The sequence below is a fragment of the Heptranchias perlo genome, chromosome 21 (genome assembly GCF_035084215.1).
Source record: "Heptranchias perlo isolate sHepPer1 chromosome 21, sHepPer1.hap1, whole genome shotgun sequence".
Taxonomy (NCBI): Eukaryota; Metazoa; Chordata; class Chondrichthyes; order Hexanchiformes; family Hexanchidae; genus Heptranchias; species Heptranchias perlo.
The window spans coordinates 20990662-21018373 of record NC_090345.1 but is presented as its reverse complement, the minus strand read 5'-3'; the positions used below and the strand labels follow the sequence as shown (position 1 = coordinate 21018373).

The window sequence follows — 27712 nt, the reverse complement described above, 5'->3', positions numbered from 1 at the left end:
GAGTATGAACCATGCACCTGGTGGGTGGTGTCCTCTCATGTGATGGTGGTATCTGTGTCGATGATCTGGCATGTCTTGCAGAGGTTACCGTGGCAGGGTTGTGTGGTGTCGTGGACGCTGTTCTCTTGAAAACAGGGAACCCCCAGCTTCTGTCGCGACACTACAGACTTCCTACAAAAACTCAGTACCCACGGACCAGTTGAACCAGGAACACTTCTCACCACGATGGACGTCTCGGCACTATACACCAGTATCCCCCACGATGACGGCATCGCTGCGACAGCATCAATACTCAACACCAACAACAGCCAATCTCCGGACGCCATCCTACAACTCATCCGCTTCATCCTGGATCACAATGTCTTCACCTTCGATAACCAGTTCTTTACCCAAACACACGGAACAGCCATGGGGACCAAATTCGCACCCCAATACGCCAACATTTTCATGCACAAGTTCGAGCAGGACTTCTTCACTGCACAAGACCTCCAACCAACACTATACACCAGATACATCGACGACATTTTCTTTCTATGGACCCACGGCAAGGAATCACTAAAGAGACTACACGATAACATCAACAAGTTCCATCCCACCATCAAGCTCACCATGGACTACTCCTCAGAATCAGTTTCTTTCTTGGACACACGAATCTCCATCAAAGACGGGCACCTCAGCACCTCACTCTACCGCAAGCCCACGGACAACCTCACGATGCTCCACTTTTCCAGCTTCCACCCTAACCACGTCAAAGAGGCCATCCCCTATGGACAGGCCCTGCGAATACACAGGGTCTGCTCAGACGAGGAGGAACGCGATGGACACCTACAGACGCTGAAAGACGCCCTGGTAAGAACGGGATATGACGCTCGACTCATCGATCGACAGTTCCGACGGGCCACAGCAAAAAATCGCATAGACCTCCTCAGGAGACTAACACGGGACGCAACCAACAGAGTACCCTTTGTCATCCAGTACTTCCCCGGAGCGGAGAAACTACGCCATGTTCTCTGCAGCCTTCAACATGTCATCAATGAGGACAAACACCTCGCTATGGCCATCCCCACACCTCCACTACTCGCCTTTAAACAGCCACCCAACCTCAAACAGACCATCGTTCGCAGCAAATTACCTAGCTTTCAAGAGAACAGCGTCCACGACACCACACAACCCTGCCACGGTAACCTCTGCAAGACATGCCAGATCATCGACACAGATACCACCATCACATGAGAGGACACCACCCACCAGGTGCATGGTTCATACTCCTGTGACTCGGCCAACGTTGTCTACCTCATACGTTGCAGGAAAGGATGCCCCAGAGCATGGTACATTGGCGAGACCATGCAGACGCTGCGACAACGGATGAACGGACACCGCGCAACAATCGCCAAACAGGAGGGTTCCCTCCCAGTCGGGGAACACTTCAGCAGTCATGGACATTCATCCACCGACCTTCGGGTAAGCGTACTCCAAGGCGGCCTTCGAGACACACGACAACGCAAAATCGTCGAGCAGAAATTGATAGCCAAGTTCCGCACCCATGAGGACGGCCTCAACCGGGATCTTGGGTTCATGTCACGCTACACGTTACCCCACCAGCGAACAAATGTTATCTGTTTTTAATATAACGGGTCAGTTGCTGTCTTTTCTATGTTTCTACCTCTCTATCTCTGTTTTTTTTGGTGATTTGTATATTGTGAGACCTGGCAGGTAACACCTGTCTGACTGCACACTGATTGCCTTGGCAACGGGCAGTTGAAAAAACTGTCTGTACTCACCAAGCATTGTTCTGTGAATTATAAATACGATTTCATTTCGAGGATTTCATTTTCACATCGTTCACCTGACGAAGGAGGAAGCCTCCGAAAGCTTGTGAATTTAAAATAAAATTGCTGGACTATAACTTGGTGTTGTAAAATTGTTTACAATATATTTCCAAGTTGGGATGGTGAGAGACTTGGAGGAGAATGTACAGGTGGTGTTGTTCCCATGTGCCTGCTGCCCTTGTCCTTCTGGGTGGTAGAGGTCGCGGGTTTGGGAGGTGCTGTCGAAGAAGCCTTAGCGAGTTGCTGCAGTGCATCCTGTGGATGGCACACACTGCAGCCACAGTGCGCCAGTGGTGAAGGGAGTGAATGTTTAGGGTGGATGGGGTGCCAATCAAGCGGGCTGCTTTGTCCTGGATGGTGTCAAACTTCCTGTGTGTTGTTGGAGCTGCACTCATCCAGGCAAGTGGAGAGTATTCCATCACACTCCTGACCTGTGCCTTGTAGATGGTGGAAAGGCTTTGAGGAGTCAGGAGGCGAGTCACTTGCCGCAGAATACCCAGCCTGTGACCTGCTCTTGTAGCCACAGTATTTATATGGCTGGTCCAGTTAAGTTGCTGGTCAATGGTGACCCCCAGGATGTTGATGGTGGGGGATTCGGCGATGGTAATGCCGTTGAATGTCAAGGGGAGGTGGTTAGACTCTCTCTTGTTGGAGATGGTCATTGCCTGGCACGAATGTTACTTGCCACTTATCAGCCCAATCTGGCTGTTGTCCAGGTCTTGCTGCATGCGGGCTCGGACTGCTTTATTATCTGAGGGGTTACGAATGGAACTGAACACTCTGCAATCATCAGCAAACATCCCCATTTCTGACCTTATGATGGAGGGAAGGTCATTGATGAAGCAGCTGAAGATGGTTGGGCCTAGGACACTGCCTTGAGGAACTCCTACAGCAATGTCCTGGGCATGAGATGATTGGCCTCCAACAACCACTACCATCTTCCTTTGTGCTGGGTATGACTCCAGCCACTCGAGAGTTTTTCCCGATTCCCACTGACTTCAATTTTACTAGGGTTCCTTGGTGCCACGCTCAGTCAAATGCTGCCTTGATGTCAAGGGCAATCACTCTCACCTCACCTCTGGAATTCAGCTCTTTTGCCCATGTTTGGACCAAGGCTGTAATGAGGTCTGGAGCCGAGTGGTCTTGGCGGAACCCAAACTGAGCATCGGTGAGCAAGTGCCGCTTGATAGCACTGTCGACGACACCTTCCATCACTTTGCTGATAATTGAGAGTAGGCTGATGGGGCGGTAACTGGCCGGATTGGATTTGTCCTGCTTTTTGTGGACAGGACATACCTGGGCAATTTTCCACATTGTCGGGTAGATGTCAGTGTTGTTGCTGTACTGGAACAGTTTGGCTGGAGGCATGGCTATTTCTGGAGCACAAGTCTTCAGCACCACAGCCGGGATGTTGTCGGGGCCCGTAGCCTTTGCCGTATCCAGTGCACCCAGCCGTTTCTTGATATCACGTGGAGTGAATCGAATTGGCTGAAGACCGGCTTCTGTGATGGTGGGGATATCGGGAGGAGGCCGAGATACATGAAGGAATTTATTTCCCCCCTCCTAATGTGAGGAAGTTGTTTGAAGAATTGGTGCTGCTCTTGCGAGTAAAGAGCCCAATTCCAGTTTTAGTTAGAGTTTTTCTTCTAGGCTCCCAACCAAGGTGGCCCTGCCCCAAAGCTGCAGTCCCACCTCAGGTGCTGGTGCACATTGTTTCGACTCACCCCCAACCCACTTCCCAAGTGCTCCAGCTGCACTCCCAGCAGAAGCAGCCCACCCAGAGCCCAACCTCATTCCTGGCCCAGAAAGGTCCTTCTCCAGTGGTCCAACTCCACACCTACCACTCTAGTTTCCACTCTTGGCCACTAAAGAAACCTTCATGTCAATTAATTTTACATCCTCCTGCAACATCAAGCCCATGTGGGTGTGTCACCAGAGGCAGGGGGAGAAAAATGAGGAATCAGGGGGCATGTGTTGTGAGTGGCAGGAAGCCAGAGAGAACAAGACCACCACCCTGAGGCCAGTAGGGTTCAGGTGGGACGGGAGAAAATGATTGAAAAAAAAAATCAATTTGTGCATGCCTGCTCTGCAGGGCACATGGTTCCCACAAACCAAATTTAAAATATAATGGAAGTACGTGTTGCGCAATTCAATCCGATCGATCAGGTCATTAGGAGACAACGCTGACTGACGACCAATTAGGTGGCCAACCAAGGAAACAAACTTTCTAAAAAAAATAGGTAGATGACCCAAGTAATCAAGCTAACTACAATTCCTCATAATGTAGCAAACCATGAAGGGAACAACTTGCATTTATATAGTGCTTTTAATACCGTAAAATGTCCCAAGGCTCTTCAGAGGTGCATAATCAGACAAAAACTGACACCAAGCCAAAGGAGACAACATTAGGACAGGTGATCAAAAGCTTGGTCAAAGAGTTATGTCTTAAAGGAGCGTCTTTAAAAAGGAGAGGGGTAGCGAGGGAATTCCAGAGCTAGACGGCTGAAGGCACGGCCTCCAACGGTGGGGCGCAGGACATGGGAGATGCACAAGAGGGCAGAGTTGGAGGAACGCAGAGTTCTTCGAGGGTTGTAGGGCTGGAGAAGCAAGGATGTGGAGGGATTTGAACATGAGGATGAGAATTTTAAAATCTTAATTTTAAAATGTATTAAACATTTAATACAGCTGACCTAGTGACTGATTACTTGAAGTTATGCCTACAGTGACTGCATTTGAAAATTATTTAAAGCACCCTGTGACATTTCTGAGACACAATGATATATAACTACAACTTCTTGCTTTTGAAAAGCATCCTGGCGATAATGGTTTTTAAACTGGGAAGATAAGAGGGGGGATTTCTGGAGTAGAGTTGTGTTTTTGAAATGGAGGTGTAGTAGTCTGAGGCACAGGCTACCCACTATTCAACTAATGGAACAAAGTCCCGTGCAATCTGGCAAAGAAATTTGCAGAAAGTCTTTAGGAATAGTGACTCCAGATTTGGCCTGGCACTGCTTTCTCAATATACTTTTGAACATTAATAAATGCTGTGCTAAGAATGTAATCATCTACCACAAATTTTCCTGTAAATCTGCCATGACATCATAAAATGGGGTGGAAAAGCCAGCAAATGTTATTGGGCAGTGCAGCAAGACATTGGAATACTTGAAGATCACACATTTAAGCTATTAAATATTCACAGCACTGTACATCATTTTTGATAACAGATACCAGGAGTAAATTAAACGTTAAATCTAATTGGTAAAGTGTGAGAAAGCACAGTCAACCAAACCCTGGATTAGGTTCCAACCCTGTTATTCACTTCCAAGTCTCCATTATGTTATATACATTAAATTAGGGGCACTGCAGGGTTCAGTTACACTGAAATGGAAGTACCGTTAAATTATTAATATCGCCTGCACCACCAGCAGCTAGCTGTGAGACAGTTATCACATTTCTGGGACAATGAGTAGTAGAGTTGGTGACATGGGCACAACTTATCTCTTTTCTTTCTTATTTCCTTCCACCCGCTCCCCTCCCCCCAAGAATGCTAACCAGACTGGTGTATTCTGAAACTTTCAGGAATAAGTCAGACTTCTTGTTACTACATTATGAACAAATGCAGTGACATACAGAACTTCAGGAATAAAGAGGCCTTTTTGCAAACTTCAATTATCTCAACTGCAAAACGTGAAGCACTTTGGGCTGCCTTAAGGTCATGATCAAGTGCTACATAAATACAATAATCAGCATCGACAATCAAGTGTCAGCCATGGCTCATTTGGGTAGCACTTGCGCCACCTTATCAGAAAGTTCTGGGTTCAAACTCCACTCTAGAGACTTGAGCACATAATCCAGGCTGACACTCCAGTGCAATACTGAGGGAGTGCTGCACCATCAGAGGTCCTGTCTTTCGGATGAGACGTTAAACAGACACCATCTGCCCTCAGGCACTATTTCGAAGACCAGGGGACTTTCCACGGCACTATTTCAAAGAAGAGCAGGGTAGTTCTCCCTGGTGTCCTGGCCAATATTTATCCCTCAACCAACATCAAACAGATTATCCAGTCATTATCTCATTGTCATTTGTTGTACTGAACATTTCCAGAGCTGCCCATTCTGTTAATTGACTGACTCATTGATTGCTATAGTGCATTCAGTAACAACGTCCATGCAACAATGGGAGGCTATTAGGTCAGTGGAGGTCAAAACAACTTGCAATTTAAACTGCAGGATTTGCCACATAAGCAAACTGCCACTGGCTGCCATTTCTTCCAGACCCCAGAGTGTTAGTGACAAAGCAAGCAACTGAGCACATAGGGGTTTGAAAAAATTACAAGGACAGCGAGGGGAAAGCTTGTTAACTACCACTGGCCACCGAAGTATGTTGTCTCCTACAGAATATTGCACATCAGAGTCAAAGGAAATGAAACTACTGGAGATGGAGGGTGGAAAGGAAATGAGTGCAATCAGCAGAGAGAAAAACAAAATGGGTGGTATACCCTGTTTGCTCAACTGTAAAATCTCACAAAAATCATCTATAATTCCTTCCAATACCACAACTTTGATAGAGATTGAGCTTGTATAATTATAATTTTTTTTAAATTAAACTACTCATCCATTTGTGTCAGTATTTGCTTATTCTCAATGCTTCGAGAAACCATGGACTCAGTCATTCATTTCAATACGATAGTTGTTTTTCCTTTTGTGGGTGATTAATGAAGACATATTACCAATGGCGACTCTAGGGCTGACGTTTAAAAAAGGAGAAAAGCACAGAATAAAAATACAGAATCGTCTGAGAAAAGAGACACTGCTGACAAGTGTTGGAGTACAACAGTAGGGTGTGTAAAACTAAATCAGGAATATTTTGTACTGACAATTGCTGATTTTATAAATGGGGACCTGGAGCCATGTGAGAGATCAGACTATGACTTTGTGCTCAGATATTGCAATCATTTGCACTTTTTGCCAAATCAATCACTATGTCCTGATGCCAACAAATATTAAATGGGATAGATTTGGTAAACCCAGATTATAATTTCAAAAGGAAAACAGGAAAGTAGGACATAAACTGGAAATTAGTGCGAAGTAAATTTACAACAGATTTCAGCAAGAATTTCTTTATTAATAGTGAGAAATGTCTGAAATAAATGACAGCCAAGGCAATAGAGGAAAAAATATCCTGCTTGCTCAAAATATAAATAGATGATTTTTAATTATCAGCTGGCACTTCCTCGTCCAGTTGTTCTGAATCTGAAACTAGATCTGAATCTGAAACTAGAAATTCAAATACCTGCAATCTTCAATACCACCCAATACCTGACAAACAGCTAACATATCTGCCTAAAAGCAACAGCAACTTCAGTCTTGAGAAACCACAACTGACTGAACTAATGCCATCGGCCCAGATTTCTGGATACACATGCCAAAAACCAGGCCCAGTCAGTGATTACACTCTCCAGCTAAGAAAAGCTCAAAAACAAATAGAAACTTGCTGCAGTTTGTATCTCTCAGAATTGGTTTGTATCTCCAGGATAATCACTAATATTATTGACAACAATAAAAATCTAGAATCACAGTCAAGGCATTTGAGGATGTTTGGAAAGCCTGTAATTTTCATAGTCAATGTCAACAGAGAAAATTTATTGAAGATGTCATTAACAAGCCACTATTGTGTCAGTGATCAGCAAATCTTAAATATAAAAAAGTCTGAACTACAGAAAAGAACTGTAGTGAATAGGAATGGTTCGTACCCTGGAAAAAAATGTAATCCCATCAGGACTGAACTAAGTTCAACTGGGCTCTACTGTAATTTGAAGCAATGTTAACAAAAGAGCCTCAACACTATATCTCCCTTTTTCTACAATGCCTGGAATCACATTTCCTTGTACAGTATTTATATGACGTTTGCTCCACGAACATCATCATTGGCAGTATCAGGCTTACAAGCAAATGGGTTCCAACCTGGTGACAGACAGCAAATCAGTCTTTTTTTTAAAAAAACAAGTTTGAACAGTCCCTTCTTCATAATAGCAGTTTTGCTTTCACTCAAAGTGAATGACCACAATTGCACAAGTCACCTTCCCACACATTGGGGGACAACACCCCTATAGAAAAGGCAGTGTTGCTTTACTGGACAATTCTATTCATTAATGCAAATGGAAAAATGGTCACATCGTGGGGAGTCCAGAACAAGGGGTCACAGTCTCAGGATACGGGGTATGTCATTTACAACCGAGATGAGGAGAAATTTCTTGAGGGTGGCGAACCTGTGGAATTCTCTACCACAGAAGGCAGTGGAGGCCAAGTCATTAGATGTATTCAAGGAGGAGATAGATATATTTCTTAATGCTAAAGGGATCAAGGGATATGGGGAAAAAGCGGGAACAGGGTACCGAGTTAGACGATCAGCCATGATCATTTTGAATGGCGGAGCAGGCCCGAAGGGCCTAATGGTCTACTCTTGCTCCTATTTTCTATGTTTCTGGCATTCTATTGGCTTAATAATTATTTACAGTGTAAACCATTTTTGAAAAGTGGGTAGCCCAGCAGAAAGAGGATCTTCTGGTGTAGAAGTACCCCTTTGCCCTTCTTGTAAAGGATACTGGAAACTTTTACAGAGCCAAGGATTAGATAGTTTCACATAGTGAAGGTTTGCAAGCCTCGTTTACAAATGATATGCTGAAATTAAATTCCAAACACTTCAATCATCATGGTTTCATTTCCCAAAATTAAATATCTAAGAAGCCCAAATCATTTCAACTAAACTGAGTGCATCATTCTGCAATGCGCAGGAGTATACACAATCCAACATTCCTTCCATTTAGTCAAATAAAAAAGGATAAAAATAAAGTCTCAAATTTATGCCAAGTTAATGCAAAATATTAGCTGGTTCTGCATTAGCTCTAATATTTCAGAATTGGGAAGCCAAATGAAATCTTTCAACCCTAATTGTTACTGTGCCACACAATCAAGCTCCAACATGCTTCAACCAAACTGGTTTTCTTCCAATTTATTCTCGACAGTTGTTCCAAATAGGGAGTTAAATGGAGTGTTACGAACATGGCTTTTATCCTAGAGTCAAATGGAATTCCAAAATAGTTAGTCATGGGGTGCAATTTAAAGTGGAATCTTCATTTTTAGTGCAGTGGTATCTGTCCAGGTTCATCCCGAGCAGTTCCGTAACACAGGATTCTGTGCTCTACGGGCTGTTCCCGGGGACGCACATCAACTGCTGCTGGAAGACCATCAACTCGGTGAAAGACGCCCTTTGGTCTGCCCGAAACTTGCTGGTCTTCCAGTGCAAGGAGCTGTCCTCGACTGAGTGTTGCAGACTGGCACATTCCAAGGTCCAGGACTACGTGCTCAGGGACGCACTGAGGATGGGTGTGGCCGCCGCAAAGGCTCTGTGGGGAAAGGCAACCGTTTAGTGCCTTCCCGCCATTGTATACCGAGGGACTGAAATCAGGAAAAAACCCCCTCGGGCAGAATGTAAAATTCTAATTGATGTAACGTAACTGTAATGAATCTGTAATGAACCTGTAAAGAATCTGCAACGTACCTGTTACCAATAATCTGTATTGAGTGTAATGCAATGAGGCACCCTAGAGTGTCATGAACTGTAATTATGTCCAACGTGTTCATTGAACTGTACTTGATGTAACCTGCAAATTGTATAATCTGTATTGCGTACATTTGGAATGTGATATGACAACTGTATTGTATGTATTGCTGCAAATTTTATGAATAAAGTATATTTTTTGAAAAAAAAATCTTCATTTTTAGTCAAAGCAAAATGGTGCAAGCTCAGAAATAAAGAACTGGAGGCACAGTGAGACATGGGACAATCCTCTTACCTCTGGGATCTCAGGTTGTATACAGCACAAAGCCAGAGAGAAATCCATCCTCCTTTCTGATGCTGCAAGAACACCAAGTGTAATAGGTTTGCGCATCGCAACCCAGTTCCTAGTGGTCATGATTAACTTACAATATAAAAATTGACTGGAATAAGGAACATCAACAGTTCATGTGGGAAAATGCATTACTGGTACAGTAGATGTGCTGCTCTGTGACTGGGTTAAAACACAATGTTTGGCCACTTTAGAGAATTTTATCCTTCATGTAACCCATGCAGTTTCTGACCTGGGAAGGCTCAGCAATGATCCATTCCTCAATATTGACAGGCAACATCCAGTAGCACAGGGTGATGGGGCAAATGAAAAAGGGAGTCAGTACTAGGAAGTAATTTCCGTGCAACATTAAGGGGCTGACCAGGAATGACAAAAGGTAATAAATTTGGAAGGGCTCGGAGAAATCTTACCCAGAATAACCGATGACATAGTAAGACACATTACACCCACACTTACACACTTCAGTCAAACCCATTTTAAGAGTTGTTGAATGTACAGATTTATATTTGAGATTACAGTTTTATACAAGGCCATTAAAAGTTGTACGTCAGAAAACTATCAAAAAATTATAGTACATTTTACCAAACAATCATGAATTACCAGTTTAACGAGATGACTTTAAATTACACTTCATCTCACCTTTAACTGAGCATCCATGAAAATCACATTCAAATTTGCCCAGTTTTCTTCCTCCCCGGAGTTTATTCCAATACGAGTTCCCCCAGGTAACTTCTCTTCCACCATACAGAAGCTACACAAACCAAATTCTACCGGAATATCACTCAAGGACATCGTGACCTTTATACAGCACTCAATGAAACCAAAATTGCCTCCAAATAAGTCAATTCAGACCGATGTAAATCAAGCAGGATTACAGTTGACATCAGATTCCTTATTATCTTATGACATACAAAGAAAGAAAGACAGCTGAAGGAGGGAAGTTTGAATTTTGTCATGAATTAATTTGTGCTGAAGCTACACTAATGCACATTGAACTTAACCATCTCGTGTACATTTATTTCTGCGTTTAAAACGGCTGACCATGTCACCTGGGGTAATTTGCAAATGGTTGACAGATTCCTTGGAGTTCCTATTTTAATTTGCTAAAATCAGGGCCTGTGTTTCTTATTTTTAAGAAAAGGTACAGGTGTGCAATTGCCTCCCTTGAATTCAGTTATTTCCTCACACAAGTATAACTCTTCAGCACCACTTCAAGAGAACAAGAACTGTCCCAACTGCTTTCCAAAAAAACTGCACAGCGATTTCTTGCCCTTTGCACCCAAGCCACAGGTTGTAGGTTCAAGTCCAGGGACCTTGCTACATGCAATATTGGCTGCTGCAATTACTCTCACAACTGAGACTACACTTCAAAAAAGAGAAATAATTGGATCTTAAGTTCTGAGATGTCCCGAGCGATTTGAAATGGCACTACATAAATGTTCCTTCTTTATGTGCTCTTCATAATTAGAGGCAAATAAATTTGAAATTTATCCAGCTTAACTGACTTGCTAAGTGGGGCCAAAATTCAACTTCAGCGGGGGCAGGAAACGGACAATGGTGGTTCGACCACCCATTATACACTCACTTATTCTACTTTCCATTGAAGTGCAGCTGATCTGCTACTGTCCGACTTGCCTTCCCCACTGAAGTTGAATTTCATCCCCAGTATCTGGTCCAGGTTGGAGTTCAGTGTTTAAAAAGACACTATTGTGCCAAGTAAGCAGACTTCATTTAGTCAGCTTTTTTTTTTAAGGAGGAGGGGGGGAATGGTTGAAACACAATAGCTTATTTTCTGTTATAGTATGCAACTAAAATTATGATAGTCAATATCATACAGTATGGTACATTTTTGGCCTCCATGTTTCAGTCTACTCTAGGGAGGCAAGTCCTAGCTCCCTGCATCCTTGATAGTGTCTTCACTTGGCCTGATATCTAGGCAAGTTTCATCACATGCTGAGATAATGAACACAGAACCCTTTTTGCAGTATTTCTTCAGTTACAGGTTCTATTCTGTGCCTCCACAGGATCTTCCTGGTCTTCAGAAGGCAGCAGAACAACATTACACCAGGCTAGCTCCTTGTACTAGAAAATAAATAATTCACAACTTCAATAGTGAGCTAAATTTTAAATTAGTTTTTAATACTTAGTTCTTCTGTAGCTCATAAGGTAAAAGACAAAAAGGAACCTGGCTTGGCTAATAATCTGAAGTTTAACAGATTCACTTTGAAGACTACAAACAGGACTTTTATCTCTTTGAAAGCCCCAGATAAATTCACTGATTTTAAAAAAGGCAGGGTCATAAATACCTTCAAAAACAGCGACTGGAACCAAACAGAAATTCAACTAACAAATAAAAGCTGGCAAACATATATCTGAACAAATCGCACTGCATGTTTGTATTTCAATTGAGTGAATCAAGCAGGGATGGGATTCCTCGGAATGAAGCTGACCTTTTAACCCCTTATGCACCATGACAAAATTAAAGAGTCAGGCTAAATTTTAGATAAAAATGCTTCAAATTTTGTCCATCACCTTTAGTTTGGCAATTTACATAGTTGCAGTTCTTTTAGTGTATTACCTGCTCACCTATTTACATTTTAAAGTTTAAAATTTTAGTTCAAAAGTGATATTATATTTGAGACAGTGAGTAATAGATAGCGTTGGGCATGGGATGTCAATGCTCAATTGCACACCGTATGCATGCATGCAGCAACCTTTTGTGCATTTGTTGGTAAAATGAAAAACAGAGTGTTTTACTTCCGTGGTTACTGAATGGTAGATGTTTGTTACGTAAATATACACATTAGGCATTTTCTACTAAAATTAGTGCAGGTGGCTAAAATAGAGCTGCCGTTGCCTCACTTGTGGCTAGAAAGCAATTTCTATTGGACAACACTGGCCTAATTCCTGAATAAACTGGGATTTTAAAAATACCAGGATTTGACTATCCCTTTCTTCACCTACAGAATGGAACTAGCCATGATTGGAATTCCCAGTCTCAAAGGATTGGAATCATGTGAAATAAAAACAGGAAATATTGGAAACACTCAGCAGGTCAGTCAACATCTGGAGAGAATAGACAAGCAAACCCTTCACTAGAACCGGACAAAAATTACAGATGAACATTTAAAAACAGAACAAAGGGAAAGCAGGGCAGAAATAGAAAAAGCTGAAGTGGAACACTATCCAACAACTCGAGACAAAAAAAAGGCCGTCACCAAGGATACAGACTGCCCCCCCACCCCCAAAACATAACATTTCCATCCCACATCACCAGCATTCCCTGCCGAAGAGAAAGTTTTTAACTATCACCTGTTTTCCATTCAGATGGAAGATCACTACTTTCTCCCCCGCATTGTGATTTCCGCTCCCCCTTCCCTTTCCCTTTGTTCTGTTCCTTTATAAATGTGGCTCATCTGTATTCTTTTCTGGTTCTGATGAAGGGTCCATATCTTAAATCGTTAACTTCTGTTCTTTCCATAGATGCTGACTCACTTGCTGAGTGTTTCTAACATTTTCACTTCTTGTTCCAGATTTCTAGCATTTGCAGTTATTTTTAAAAATAACATTCCAAAGCGTATTTGAGCATCGAGGTCGACACTTAGTCACATAACCTTTAGTTCCTTTCGTAACCAGGGTGCTCCGTCCTTTTCAAAAGGAGATATAAATCAACACCGCGTTAATTGCTCTTGGGAATCTATTCCTAGAGTTCTAACCTCCAGTCTTGTGTGAAGTTAATCAATTTTGTATTTAATCTCTCATTCAGTGATCATGGTTTAAGCTTCTCATTTTCTTCAATAATGAAACAGGACTTCAATTTTCATGTCAAGTTTGAAACATCGTCATTGGTAAACTGGAAATGGTTGCAATGATTAAATATTAAGAATATGAATTACAAACTGGTAGAGGCAAAGCTGTAATATATATGGAAGTTGATGATTAGGAGCAGGGGTTGATGGGTGGTGGTTAGGCGTTTGCTGTTTAGATCATACCAAAGTCCCAGCTCTCAAAAACAATTCAATTATGTGGCCTGGAACCAAAAAACTGCTATTCACATGTTTGTTATTGGTTCCAGGCCAAAGATCTCAGAAATACACGGTGATTAGTTTGGATCATAAGAGCTAGCAAAAAGAAGCCTTTTATATCAAGAAATAGAAAGGTTGTAGTCCTAGGGGATTCAATAATTAGGGGGGATAGATAGCATCCTCTGCAGTCACGACCGAGAGTTCAGGAGGGTTTGTTGCCTACCTGGTGTAAGGCTAAAGGATATCTCTGAGCAACTGGAGAGGAACTTGGAAAGGGAGGGGGACGATTCAGTTGTCATGATCCAAGTTGGGACCAATGACATAGGGAAGTAAAGGGAGAAGGTCCTGCTAAGGGAATATCAAAAGTTAGGAACTAAATTAAAAAGCAGGAACTCACGGGTGGTAATCTCGGGATTAGCAGCCGAGCCGCATACTAATTGGCATAGGGATAAACAGATCAGACAAGTGAACATGTGGCTGAAATAGTGGAGTGGGAAGGAGGGGTTCCATTTCATGGGACACTGGCACCAGTACTGGGGCAGGAAGGAGCTGTACCGATGGAACAGGCTCCACCTGAACCAGAATGGGACCAATGTCCTAGCGGAAAAAATAAATAGGGCTGTCAATAGGATTTTAAACTAGTTAGATGGGCGGAGGGATCTGGGGAAGATAACTAGTCTGAAGAAAGAAACAGGAAATGAAAGCGAAGGTCAGACCAAGTTAAGGAATAAGGGGAACATAAACAGTCATAGAATACAAGTACAATATAACTTAAAAATAAAGTGAGGGGAACAATTACTAAAAACAAAATTAAATTGCTTGTACAGCAATAAACACTGCCTCCAGTTCCCCTGTTATGTTTTGATGCTATCATTCATAGCGAGCAGCCAGATGTGGTAGGGATAACAAACATGGCTACATAAGTAACAGGACTGGCAGCTAAATATTGCAGGTTATCATGTATTTAGAAAGGATAGGAAGGGAAGGGTGGGGTATGGGGTAGCTGTAATATTTGGAGACAACATAATGGCAATAGAAAAAAAGGGACAAAAGTAACATTAAAATAGAAACAGAATCCATATGGATTGAGACAAAGGATAAGAAGGGATCAATCACGTTAATAGGTATATTCTACAGGCCACCTAATAGTGGAAAAGAAGTGGAGGATGAAATATACAGACAAATCTATGAAAATGAGTAAAAAACATTGAATAATAATTATGGGAGATTTCAACCAAATACCCCCAAATAAACTGGCAAGAGGTAGGGAAAGGAGAAAAAGGAATGGAGTTTTTGAACAGTGTGTACATGACACCTTTCTTACCAGTATATGAGAAGCCCAAGAGAGGAATCACTGCTGGATCTACTAATGGGAAATGAATCAGAACGGACAAGAGAAGCATTGGGAAACATCTAAGCAATAGAGACCATAACATAAGGTTTAAAATAATTATTGTTTTACTTATGTCTTTCACAAAGACCAAAGTAATAGATAGGAAAAAAACTCATTTTATGGGGATGAGGATGGAACTAGGGAAGGTAAACTGGAAAAAAAATGTTGACAGAGATAGACCAGCAGTGGGTAATATTTGAAATGGTCAATAAAGTTCAGGAGAAATATATCCCACTAAAAAGAACAAACTAGCCAATAATGAAACACCATAGATGAATAAAGAGATATGGGTAAAACTGAAACTAAAGAAGGCAGGATACCCTAAGTACAGAGACAATAAAAGAGGATGACAAAAAGAAAATACGAAGGGGTTAGGAAAGATGTCAAAAAAACAATTAGCAAAGCAGAGCTATGAGATTAAATCATCAAGGAATATAAAAAGAAAGTGAAATATTCTACAGACACTTCAATAGCAAAAGAAAAATCAGAATAGGGAGAGGGCCACTAAGGGATGCACAAGATAAACTCTCAGGTAACGATAGCCAAATGACAGAAATATTGAATAGTTACTTGCCGCCATATTTAGCAGGGAGATTAACAAGGTGGACAGGACATTAGAAGAGATCGAGAAAGATACTAAAACATTTAAGATAGAAAGGATTCCTTACGGGGTGGGGGGGGGGGGGGGAAGATAATTGATAAACTAATCAAACTTAGGGAGAATAAGACCCCTTGTCTGAATAGATTGCATCCATGAATATTAAGTTAGGGAGGAGATAGCAGAAGCACTATTACATACATAAAAATCGTTAGAAAAGGGAATGGGGCCATAGGACTGGCAGATAGCTAATATTATTCCTATATTTAAAAAGGGAGACAGAACAAGTCCATGGAACTATAGACCAGTTAGGTTAATGTCGGTTGTAGGAAAGATAATGGAATCTTTACTCAAAGATGTAATAGAAAAACATCTAGAGAACGAAAATATAATAAAGAATAGTCAGCACAGATTTTAGAAAGGAAAGTCATGCTTGACCAACCTTATTGAATTCTTTGAAGTAGTAACAAAGAAAAGACAATGGTAATGTGGTAGATATAATATATCTGGATTTTCAAAAGGCCTTCGATAAAGTTACCGCATTGTAGACTCATGGCTAAGGTAGCAGAACGGATAGCAATTTGGCTACAAAACAGAAAACAGAAAAGGTTCAGGGTAGTTACTCAGACTGGCAAAAACTGAGAAGTGGTGTTCCACATGGATCAGTGCTGGGACCCCTGTTGTTCACGATTTACATTAGGGAAAGGAAGTACAATTTCAAAATTTGCGGACACCACCAAATGGGGAGTGTTGTTAATTTAAAGGAAGAACACATCAAAATGCAAAGGGAGACATTAATAAACTTGCAGAACGGGGGGGGGGGGGGGGGGGGGGGGGAGGTGTCACGATGCACAAATCACAAAGTAGCAACGCAGGTTAATAAAGCCACAAAACGGGCAAATCAAGCACTAGGATTCATTTCTAGAGGGATAGAATTGAAAAGCAGAGAAGTTATGTTGAACTTGTATAGATGGAAGGACTTGCACAACACCAGGTTATAGTCCAACAGTTTTATTTTAAATCACAAGCTTTGGGAGCTTACCTCCTTCGTCAGGTGACGAAGAAGGTAAGCTCCGAAAGCTTGTGATTTAAAATAAAACTGTTGGACTATAACCTGGTGTTGTGCAAGTCCTTACATTTGTCCACCCCAGTCCATCACCGGCATCTCCACATCAGAACTTGTATAGAACTCGAGTTAAATCACACTGGGGGCACTGTGCACCATTTTGGTCTCCATATTATAGAGGCATTGGAGAGGACGTAAAAAAGATTCACAAGGATGATACCAGAACTGAGAGGATATCCTTATCAGGAAAGGCTGAACAAGCTGGGGCTCTTTTCTCTGGAAAAGAAGACGACTGAGGGGTGACCTGATAGAGGTCTTTAAGATAATGATAAAAATCAAGCCCCAAGATGCACCAAATTAGTGATACCACTCACGTCACATGATGTATATGCACTGTGTGTCACGTTATGAACAGCATGCATAAGTCTTCAGCAAGCAGTCCATTCCGCCAAGCAATGCATTACTAGATTTTTTTTTTTATTTCTCCCTACCCAATTTATTACATTGTTAAAATACTTATTAAATTTGCTGAGCCTATCAAGAACTAGAGGAGAAACTTTCCATCTCAACAATGAAGGCATGTAGTCACACCATCATTTGCTGGGTTCCTAACAATGAAAACACACAAATACTGCATCATACACAAAATTAAAAATCAAAAGGGGTTAATTAATAATCTTGTTGTGCGGGGTCCACTAGGGAAGAGTGATCATAACATGAAGAATTCTTCATTAAGATGGAAAGTAAAGTAGTCCAATCCAAAACTAGGGTCCTAAATCTAAACAAAGGAAATGATGAAGGTATGAGGAGTGAGTTGGCTATCATAGATTGGGGAGCTTCATTAAAAGGCATGACGGTGGATAGGCAATGGCTAACATTTAAGGAACAAATGCATGAATTGCAACAATTATACATTCCTTTCTGGCGCAAAAACGGCCTAACCATGGCTAACAAAAGAAATTAAGGATAGTATTAGAGCCAAAGAAGAGTCATATAAAAGTTGCCAGAAAAAGTAGCAAGCCTGAGGATTGGGAGCAGTTTAGAATTCAGCAAAAAAGGACCAAGAGATTGATTAAGAGGGGAAAAATAGAGTATGAGAGTAAACTTGCAAGGAACATAAACCTGGACTGTAAAAGCTTCTACAAGTATGTAAAAAGAAAAAGATTAAATGAAGATGAATGTAGGTCACTTACTGTCAGAAACGGGAGAATTTATAAAGGGGAACAAGGAAATGGCAGAATAATCAAACAAATACTTCGGTTCTGTCTTCACGGAAGAGGACACAAATAACTTCCCAAAAATGCTAGGGAACCAAGGGACGAGTGAGAAGGAGGAATTAAAGGAAATTAGTATTAGTAAAAAAAGTGCTGGAGAAATTAATGGGACTGAAGCCGATAAATCCCCAGGGCCTGATAATCTGCATCCCATCGCGGGTACGGTAGCATAGTGGTTATGTTACTGGGCTAGTAATCCAGAGGCCTGGACTAAAATCCAGAGTCATGAGTTCAAATCCCGCCACGGCAGCTGGCGAATTTAAATTCAATTAATTAATTAAATTCAATTAATTAAATAAAAATCTGGAATTAAAATACTAGTATCAGTAATGATGGCCATGAAACTACCGGATTGTCGTAAAAACCCATCTGGTTCACTAATGTCCTTTAGGGAAGGAAGCCTGCCGCCCTTACCCGGTCTGGCCTATATGTGACTCCAGACCCACAGCAATGTGGTTGATTCTTAATTGCCCTCTGAAATGGCCTAGCAAGCCACTCATTTGTAAAATCTCGCTACAAAAAGTCATAATAAGAATAAAACCGGACGGACCACCCGGCATCGGACCACTAGGCACCAGACACGACAACGGCAAAACACCAAGCCCAGTCGACCCTGCAAGGTCCTCCTTACTAACATCTGGGGACTTGTGCCAAAATTGGGAGAGCTGTCCCACAGACTAGTCAAGCAACAGCCTGACATTGCCATACTCACAGAATCATATCTTTCAGCCAACGTCCCAGACTCTTCCATCACCATCCCTGGGTATGTCCTGTCCCACCGGCAGGACAGACCCACCAGAGGTGGCGGTAGTGATATACAGTCAGGAGGGAGTGGCCCTGGGAGTCCTCAACATTGACTCTGGACCCCATGAAATCTCATGGCATCAGGTCAAACATGGGCAAGGAAACCTCCTGCTGATTACCACCTACCGTCCTCCCTCAGCTGATGAATCAGTCCTCCTCCATGTTGAGCACCACTTGGAGGAAGCACTGAGGGTAGCAAGGGCACAAAATGTACTCTGGGTGGGGGACTTCAATGTCCATCACCAAGAGTGGCTCGGTAGCACCACTACTGACCGAGCTGGCCGAGTCCTGAAGGACATAGCTGCTAGACTGGGCCTGCGGCAGGTGGTGAGCGAACCAACACGAGGGAAAAACTTACTTGACCTCGTCCTCACCAATCTACCTGTCGCAAATGCATCTGTCCATGACAGTATTGGTAGGAGTGACCACCGCACAGTCCTCGTGGAGATGAAATCCCGTCTTTGCACTGAGGACACCATCCAACGTGTTGTGTGGCACTACCACCGTGCTAAATGGGATAGATTTAGAACAGATCTAGCAGCTCAAAACTGGGCATCCATGAGGCGCTGAGGGCCATCAGCAGCAGCAGAATTGTATTCCAGCACAATCTGTAACCTCATGGCCCGGCATATTCCTCACTCTACCATTACCAACAAGCCAGGGGATCAACCCTGGTTCAATGAAGAGTGTAGAAGAGCATGCCAGGAGCAGCACCAGGCGTACCTAAAAATGAGGTGCCAACCTGGTGAAGCTACAACTCAGGACTACATGGATGCTAAACAGCGGAAGCAACATGCTATAGACAGAGCTAAGCGATTCCACAACCAACGGATCAGATCAAAGCTCTGCAGTCCTGCCACATCCAGTCGTGAATGGTGGTGGACAATTAAACAACTAACGGGAGGAGGAGGCTCTGCAAACATCCCCATTCTCAATGATGGCGGAGTCCAGCACGTGAGTGCAAAAGACAAGGCTGAAGCATTTGCAACCATCTTCAGCCAGAAGTGCCGAGTGGATAATCCATCTCAGCCTCCTCCCGATATCCCCACCATCACGGAAGCCAGTCTTCGGCCAATTCGATTCACTCCACGTGATATCAAGAAACGGCTGAGTGCACTGGATACAGCAAAGGCTATGGGCCCCGACAACATCCCAGCTGTAGTGCTGAAGACTTGTGCTCCAGAACCAGCTGCGCCTCGAGCCAAGCTGTTCCAGTACAGCTACAACACTGGCATCCACCCGACAATGTGGAAAATTGCCAAGGTATGTCCTGTCCACAAAAAGCAGGACAAATCCAATCCGGCCAATTACCGCCCCATCAGTCTACTCTCAATCAGCAGCAAAGTGATGGAAGGTGTCGTCGACAGTGCTATCAAGCGGCACTTACTCACCAATAACCTGCTCACCGATGCTCAGTTTGGGTTCCACCAGGACCACTCGGCTCCAGACCTCATTACAGCCTTGGTCCAAACATGGACAAGAGCTGAATTCCAGAGGTGAGGTGAGAGTGACTGCCCTTGACATCAAGGCAGCATTTGACCGAGTGTGGCACCAAGGAGCCCTAGTAAAATTGAAGTCAATGGGAATCAGGGGGAAAACTCTCCAGTGGCTGGAGTCATACCTAGCACAAAGGACGATGGCAGTGGTTGTTGGAGGCCAAGCATCTCAGCCCCAGGATATTGCTGCAGGAGTTCCTCAGGGCAGTGTGCGAGGCCCAACCATCTTCAGCTGCTTCATCAATGACCTTCCCTCCATCATAAGGTCAGAAATGGGGATGTTCGCTGATGATTGCACAGTGTTCAGTTCCATTCGCAACCCCTCAGATAATGAAGCAGTCCGAGCCCGCATGCAGCAAGACCTGGACAACATCCAGGCTTGGGCTGATAAGTGGCAAGTAACATTCGCGCCAGATAAGTGCCAGGCAATGACCATCTCCAACAAGAGAGAGTCGAACCACCTCCCCTTGACATTCAACGGCATTACCATCGCCGAATCCCCCACCATCAACATCCTGGGGGTCACCATTGACCAGAAACTTAACTGGACCAGCCACATAAATACTGTGGCTACAAGAGCAGGTCACAGGCTGGGTATTCTGCGGCGAGTGACTCACCACCTGACTCCCCAAAGCCTTTCCACCATCTACAAGGCACAAGTCAGGAGTGTGATGGAATACTCTCCACTTGCCTGGATGAGTGCAGCTCCAACAACACTCAAGAAGCTCGACACCATCCAAGATAAAGCAGCCCGCTTGATTGGCACCCCATCCACCACCCTAAACATTTACTCCCTTCACCACCGGCGCACTGTGGCTGCAGTGTGCACCATCCACAGGATGCACTGCAGCAACTCGCCAAGGCTTCTTCGACAGCACCTCCCAAACCCGCGACCTCTACCACCTAGAAGGACAAGGGCAGCAGGCGCATGGGAACAACACCACCTGCACGTTCCCCTCCAAGTCACACACCATCCCGACTTGGAAATATATCGCCGTTCCTTCATCGTCGCTGGGTCAAAATCCTGGAACTCCCTTCCTAACAGCACTGTGGGAGAACCGTCACCACACGGACTGCAGCGGTTCAAGAAGGCGGCTCACCACCACCTTCTCAAGGGCAATTAGGGATGGGCAATAAATGCCGGGCTTGCCAGCGACGCCCACATCCCGTGAACGAATAAAAAAGATAGCCATGGAAATAGTGGATGCATTAGTTGTCATCTTCCAAAATCCTATAGATTATGAAACAGTTCCTGCAGATTGGAGGGTGGTAAATGTAACCATTATTTTAAAAAGGGAGAGAAAACAGGGAACTACAGACCAGTTAGCCGAACATCAGTAGTAGGGAAAATGCTAGAGTCTATTATAAAGGATGTGATAACAGGGCACTTAGAAAATATCAACTGGATTAGACAAAGTCAACATGGATTTACAAAAGGGAAATCATGTTTGACAAACCGACTGGAGTTTTGTGAGGATGTAGCTGGTAGAATAGATAAGGGAGAACCAGTGGATGTGGTGTATTTTGGATTTTCAGAAGGCTTTTGATAAAGTCCCACATAAGAGGTTAGTGTGCAAAATTAAAGCACATGGGATTGGGGGTAATATACTGGCATGGATTGAAAATTGGTTAACAGACAGGAAACAGAGTAGGAATAAATGGGTCTTTTTCAGGGTGGCAGGCAGTGATGAATGGGGTACCGCAGGGATCAGTGCTTGGGCCCCAGCTGTTCACAATATATAGATCAATGATTTGGATGAGGGAACCAAATGTAATATTTCCAAGTTTGCTGATGACACTAAACTAGATGGGATTGTGAGTTGTGAGGAGGATGCAAAGAGGATGCAAGGCTATTTGGACAAGTTGAGTGAGTGGGCAAATACATGGCAGATGCAGTGTAATGTGGATAAATGTGAAGTTATCCACTTCAGAAGAAAAAACCAAAAGGCAGATTATTATTTAAATGGTGATAGATTGGGAAATGTTGATGTACAAGGGGACCTGGGTGTCCTTGTACACCACTCACTGAAAGCAACATGCAGGTGCAGCTAGCAGTTAGGAAGGCAAATGGTATGTTGGCCTTCATTGCAAGAGGATTTGAGTGCAGGAGCAAGAATGTCTTACTGCAGTTATACAGGGCCTTGGTGAGACCACACGGAGTATTGTGTGCAGTTTTGGTCTCCTTACCTAAGGATATACTTGCCATAGAGGGAGTGCAGCAAAGGTTCACCAGACTGATTCCTGCGATGGCAGGACTGTCTTACGAGGAGAGAGTGGGTTGACTTGGCCTGTATTCACACGAGTTTAGAAGAATAAGAGGGGATCTCATTGAAACATACAAAATTCTGACAGGGCTAGACAGACTGGATGCAGGGAGGATGTTTCCCCTGGCTGGAGGGGCCCAGAACGAGGGGTCACAGTCTCAGGATACGGGGTAGGACATTTAGGACTGAGATGAGGAGAAATTTCTTCAGAGGGTGGTGAACCTGTAGAATTCTCTACCACAGAAGGCTGTGGAGGCCAAGTCACTGAATATATTTAAGGAGCTAGATAGACTTCTTGACACAAAAGGCATCAAAGGGCATGGGGAGAGAGAGCAGGAATATGGTATTGAGATCGGGGATCAGCCATGATCATATTGAATGGCAGAGCAGGCTTGAAGGGCCTAATGGCCTACTCCTATTTTTCTATGTTTCTAACTGTAAATTTCAAATTCCCCGAGTAGCACAGCACCATGCTCCAGCTCAGCTCACACCAGAATTAGAGCGTTATAGGATCTAAAGAACTTCATGTGAAGAAAGAAACTACCCCAACAGTAGAAGGAAGTGATTAGTTCAAAATGTCATTTCTGGGAAACCACATTATTAGCTCTGACCAGAACTTCTCCTTATCGACATAGAATTCTGAATTTTTAGGAGAGGCAATTAAAGCACTCTGGAGAGGCATTACATCAGATGCACTTGTAGGTAGGATCACAAGCTACCCGAGAAACATGAATTCCCCACCATCTTATTAACTGGCTAACAAGTACTGTACAAAGCTGAACAAGTGATCAACCCAACACTCAATACAAAATTCATACAAGGGATGCTTAATAAGGTCACAGGGCCATCTTTCAGTTTTGCAATGTAACCATATCCAGTCCGAGGAAAGATCACAGAGTGGCACCACCTCTCATCTGCTGTCATGCAAGCTTTCGCCCCAGAAGTTTTAACAAAGCTTAGTTTCACATGCAAGGGAGTTTTAGACATGTTCTCAATGCTCACTGTCGGTACAATGGCAGCAGCACAAACACCAGATTTAGAAACTGAGCAAGTCGTCCTTAAATTGAACAGAAAAAAAATTTACAACATGGATACCAGGGCAGTCAGAGCACTAAAATAGTTTGTTTAATCTACGTGAAGGCAGTTATTAGATTTTCTCCTTTTTTTTTTAAACTGACTGACAAACATGGCGTTCCTTCTACAGGTTAGCTAAGGACTTTGTTTCTTTTTAATAAAAACCTGCCTCAAAAACAAACCGATAGCTAAAAAAAATTAAGGCATGCGACATTATTAGCTAAAACTTCCACTGACCGATATGAAAATCTGAACTTCAATACCTCATTAGCTTCCTCCCTTGATGTCATAAACATTGGGTGGATAGCAGTAGTGGATTTCAATCAAGCTTGGTAAATAGATTCCAGGGCCAATCCCTCTGAAGAATTCAACATCAGAAAACAATGGTGAGTGATATCCCACAATATCTTCAAAATGGAAAGTTTCAGAATTGGTTTGAACTGTTTGTTCCCAATCAAAACATTTTTACGACATTCTACTTTTGACAGGTGAAATTCAACATGTAATACTATTATTTTAATCTCCCCACAGGGTGGGCAGGGCATAGGGGAGAAATTATATCATCGATTTCCTTTTGTGGAAAACACTGTCGGAAGAAACACATCACTGGACAGTGTGAGCTCTCTGCATACAGCCAATAAACAAAGTTATTGACAGTTTATTTTGAACACTTTATTCCTCTGAAAAAGTTTTAGAGCAGAACAGCAGCTAGCTACAACTTGTTCACCATTCCCAATGCCTTGAAGGAGAGACAAGGGCACTCTCCTGGTGGTAGAAAAAGTCATTACAGGATGTAACAAAAACAGAAAATGCTGGAAACACACAGCAAGTCCAGAATGCCAGTATCTAAAGAGAGAGGAATTAACAATTCAGGTGTTAGCACTTGGTCAAAACTGTTCCAAAGAAGAGTCTACACCTGAAACATTAACCCGTTTTCTCCTTCAGGTGCAGACATATACAGTGTATCTGACGTATATAACGTTCGGGATTTTTTACTACATTAAAGACATTATATAAATGCAAGCTGCTGTTATCGTCAACTGACCTGTTGCGTATTTCTAGCAGTTTCTGTTTTATTTAAGACTTCCAGCACTTGGTTTTCTCTTATCGTGACAAGCTAAATTCCTCTCACCAGAGTAGCACAACTAAAATACTAAATTTGTTCACATACACTATAATACCCAATAATTCCTTTACACAATGATAATTTCTTGATAGCCAGCTTGAAACCCACACATTCCAAACTACCCTTCAGATTTCTGAAAAAAAAGGTAGCACATTTCAGAAATCCAAAACCTCACTGTGGAATGCTGGTTACGAAGTTTGCATTTTTAATATCTACTCCATTGTTGTGTGTGAAGGAGCCACTCCATTTAAAATATAGAGGAGTACACTAACTAGTTTCTCACACTGGAATAAATGGCATTTTCACTCATTGGGGAACCAAGTTTTATAGCACACCATTAACTTATTTTAAAATATGCTGCCAAGATATTTTACTGCACAATCTTCAGTGTCTGCAAATATTTTTAATATTCTCTTAGCTGACTTAATGGGAGGTCAGATAAAAATATTCTACTGCAGCTCAAGATAACATTGTTAGTCCACGAAAATACACAAACATTAAACTGAAATTGTTTCCAAGAATGATGCCAAGTAATCCTTCCTTCAGCAAAGATCTCAGTAAGCAGAAGTTAAGATTGTGTTTACTGCTCCCTTTGAAGCTCACTCTTCTCCCTCTCCCCTCCTGCAGTCCAAAGATTTTCATACTTGTATATTTTGTTAATAAGGATTCCAACAAGTCTGCAGTTAACAATTTTGATAAGCTTTAACATTCTTCCCATCTTCCACCCTCCATAAACTTGAGCTCCTCCAAAACTCTTCTGCTCGTATCATAACTCGCACCAAGTCCTGTTCTCCCATCACCCCTGTGCTTGCTGACCTACATTGGCTCCCAGTTCAGGACCACCTCGATTTTAAAATTCTCATCCTTGTTTCCTAATCCCTCCATGGCCTCACCACCCCCCATCTCTGTAACCTCCTCCAGCCCTACAACCCTCCGAGATCTCTGCGCTCCTCCAATTCTTGCCTCTTGAGCATCCCCGATTTTAAATCACTCCACCACTGGTGGCTGTGCCTTCAGCTGCCTAGGCCCTAAGCTCTAGAATTCCCTCCCTAAACCTCTCCTCCTTTAAAATGCTCCTTAAAACCTACCTCTTTGACAAAGCTTTTGGTCACCTGTCCTAATACCTCATGTGGCTCAGTGTTAAATTTTGTTTGATAACATTCATGTAAAGCATTGTGGGACATTTTACTATGTTAAAGGTGCTATATAAATACAAGTTGTTGTTCCTCTCCAGGTTTAGTGCAATGATATTAAAACCTTAACAGATTTGAGCATTAAAGGGGGCACTTCACCAGGTAAGCACCTACTATTCAGATTATACATTTTATGATAATACTCCTTTTAGTTATATTCATAGCCACAAGTTCAATCATCCATATTCCAAACCACTGATTAGAAAACATTTGATTTTCTAAGAGAGACTGTTGATATTATCCTCAAGAATAGCAATACCACACAATGTGAGAAATATCTCAACCATCATCACACATAAAACAAATCAGATTGCTTATTAATCTTATAGCCAAAAATACAGATCATGGCACATTTAACAAAACAGATACACCACTGCAATTTATACAAAGCACTAATCAAAAGACATGTTCAACTGATTTTCTGGTAAACTTAATCAGGAGCATGGCAGCAGATTTGCAAATTTTATAGCCACTGGAATGACAAAATATTTAGTTCTGGTCACTAGTGCCCTACAACTATACCCAAATCAATTAAACATTGAATCTCAAATTGCTAATTCCTCAAGCAACTAGCTGAATGTACTCAAAGGAACATCCCCTCCCTTCTAGAGCATTAAGTAGATAGGTTCAAACTCCCAAATATGCCTGGTGCACCACGCTTGTAGTAAGGGTGTGAACTCTAATTGTTCAAACAAATTCCCAACGTAGGTGAGGCCACTCACGAAGTCTTCCCTGCTTTAATGAAGGCTTGAGCAAGGACAAGTTCAAATTCTTAATACCACATAGACTTAAATGGTGTCCCAAAAGACCACACACACCTACCAAGACACATCCATCCCCACTGGTTCTGGATTGGCCAGCCAGCCACCATCCTCTGATAAGTTACTCTCTTGAGTGCTAATTACAAAATAAAAACCTTGCTCAAGTTGAAAAATAAATGGCACTGAAAGCTGGCTCTGCCACACATCAGTATTTCATGATGTTCCTCTGAGCCCCGAGAAAGATTTCAGAGCATCCAGACAGGCGGAAATATCAAACATATATATATATATATATTTACAGACAGAGGGAGGGAGCGAGCGAGCAATCTCACCGGGTCTGACTTGCAAAGAGCCGTCCTTTCGGCTGCACCAGAGCGCCTTCTCCCCGCTCTGCACGATGTAATGGTCTTTGGCTTGAAAAAGCTCCATCTCCTCTCGATCAGCGGCTCCACATGTTAAGGAAGGGGGGCGAGCCGAGGAAGCGACCATCGGCCGGAGGAGCAGTAGCAACAGCGGGGAGTCGCCGTTTACCCTCCTCTCACTCACTCACTCTCGCATGAACTTGCCCCCGGGGAGTCGGTGAGGGAGCAGTTACCGCCAGTGCCTCAGACCCAGCCCGGCCGCTGCCCCGCTCTCCCTCCTCGAGCTCTCTCTCCCTCGCTCGCTGATTGTTAATTTCCTGTAGCCGCTCGGCACACGTGACCCGCCGGCATCAGCCAACCCGCCGCCGCCTCTTAAAGGAGCCAGCACCATCCACCTCCCCCCCCCCACCACACACACATACACACATACACACACAACCCTCACAGATATTTCTGCCGGCCAAATTACAGTAACAGGGGCCTTGTCTTCATGCAACAACACCAACAAACAAAAAAAAAAGTTTAGCAAACTTTCAG

At 43.0% G+C, this 27712-nt stretch overlaps 1 protein-coding gene across 1 annotated transcript in view; it reads right to left on the bottom strand.

The window, feature by feature from the left end:
* inpp5f (inositol polyphosphate-5-phosphatase F) overlaps window positions 1-27478 on the bottom strand; it is a 192797-nt gene extending 165319 nt beyond the window's left edge. Inside the window, exon 1 of the mRNA XM_068002246.1 lies at window positions 27146-27478. Within this exon, the coding sequence (XP_067858347.1) occupies window positions 27146-27302 (157 nt within the window). The 5' untranslated portion in view covers window positions 27303-27478. The remainder of the gene's footprint in view (window positions 1-27145) is intronic.
* Window positions 27479-27712: the final 234 nt, after the last annotated feature.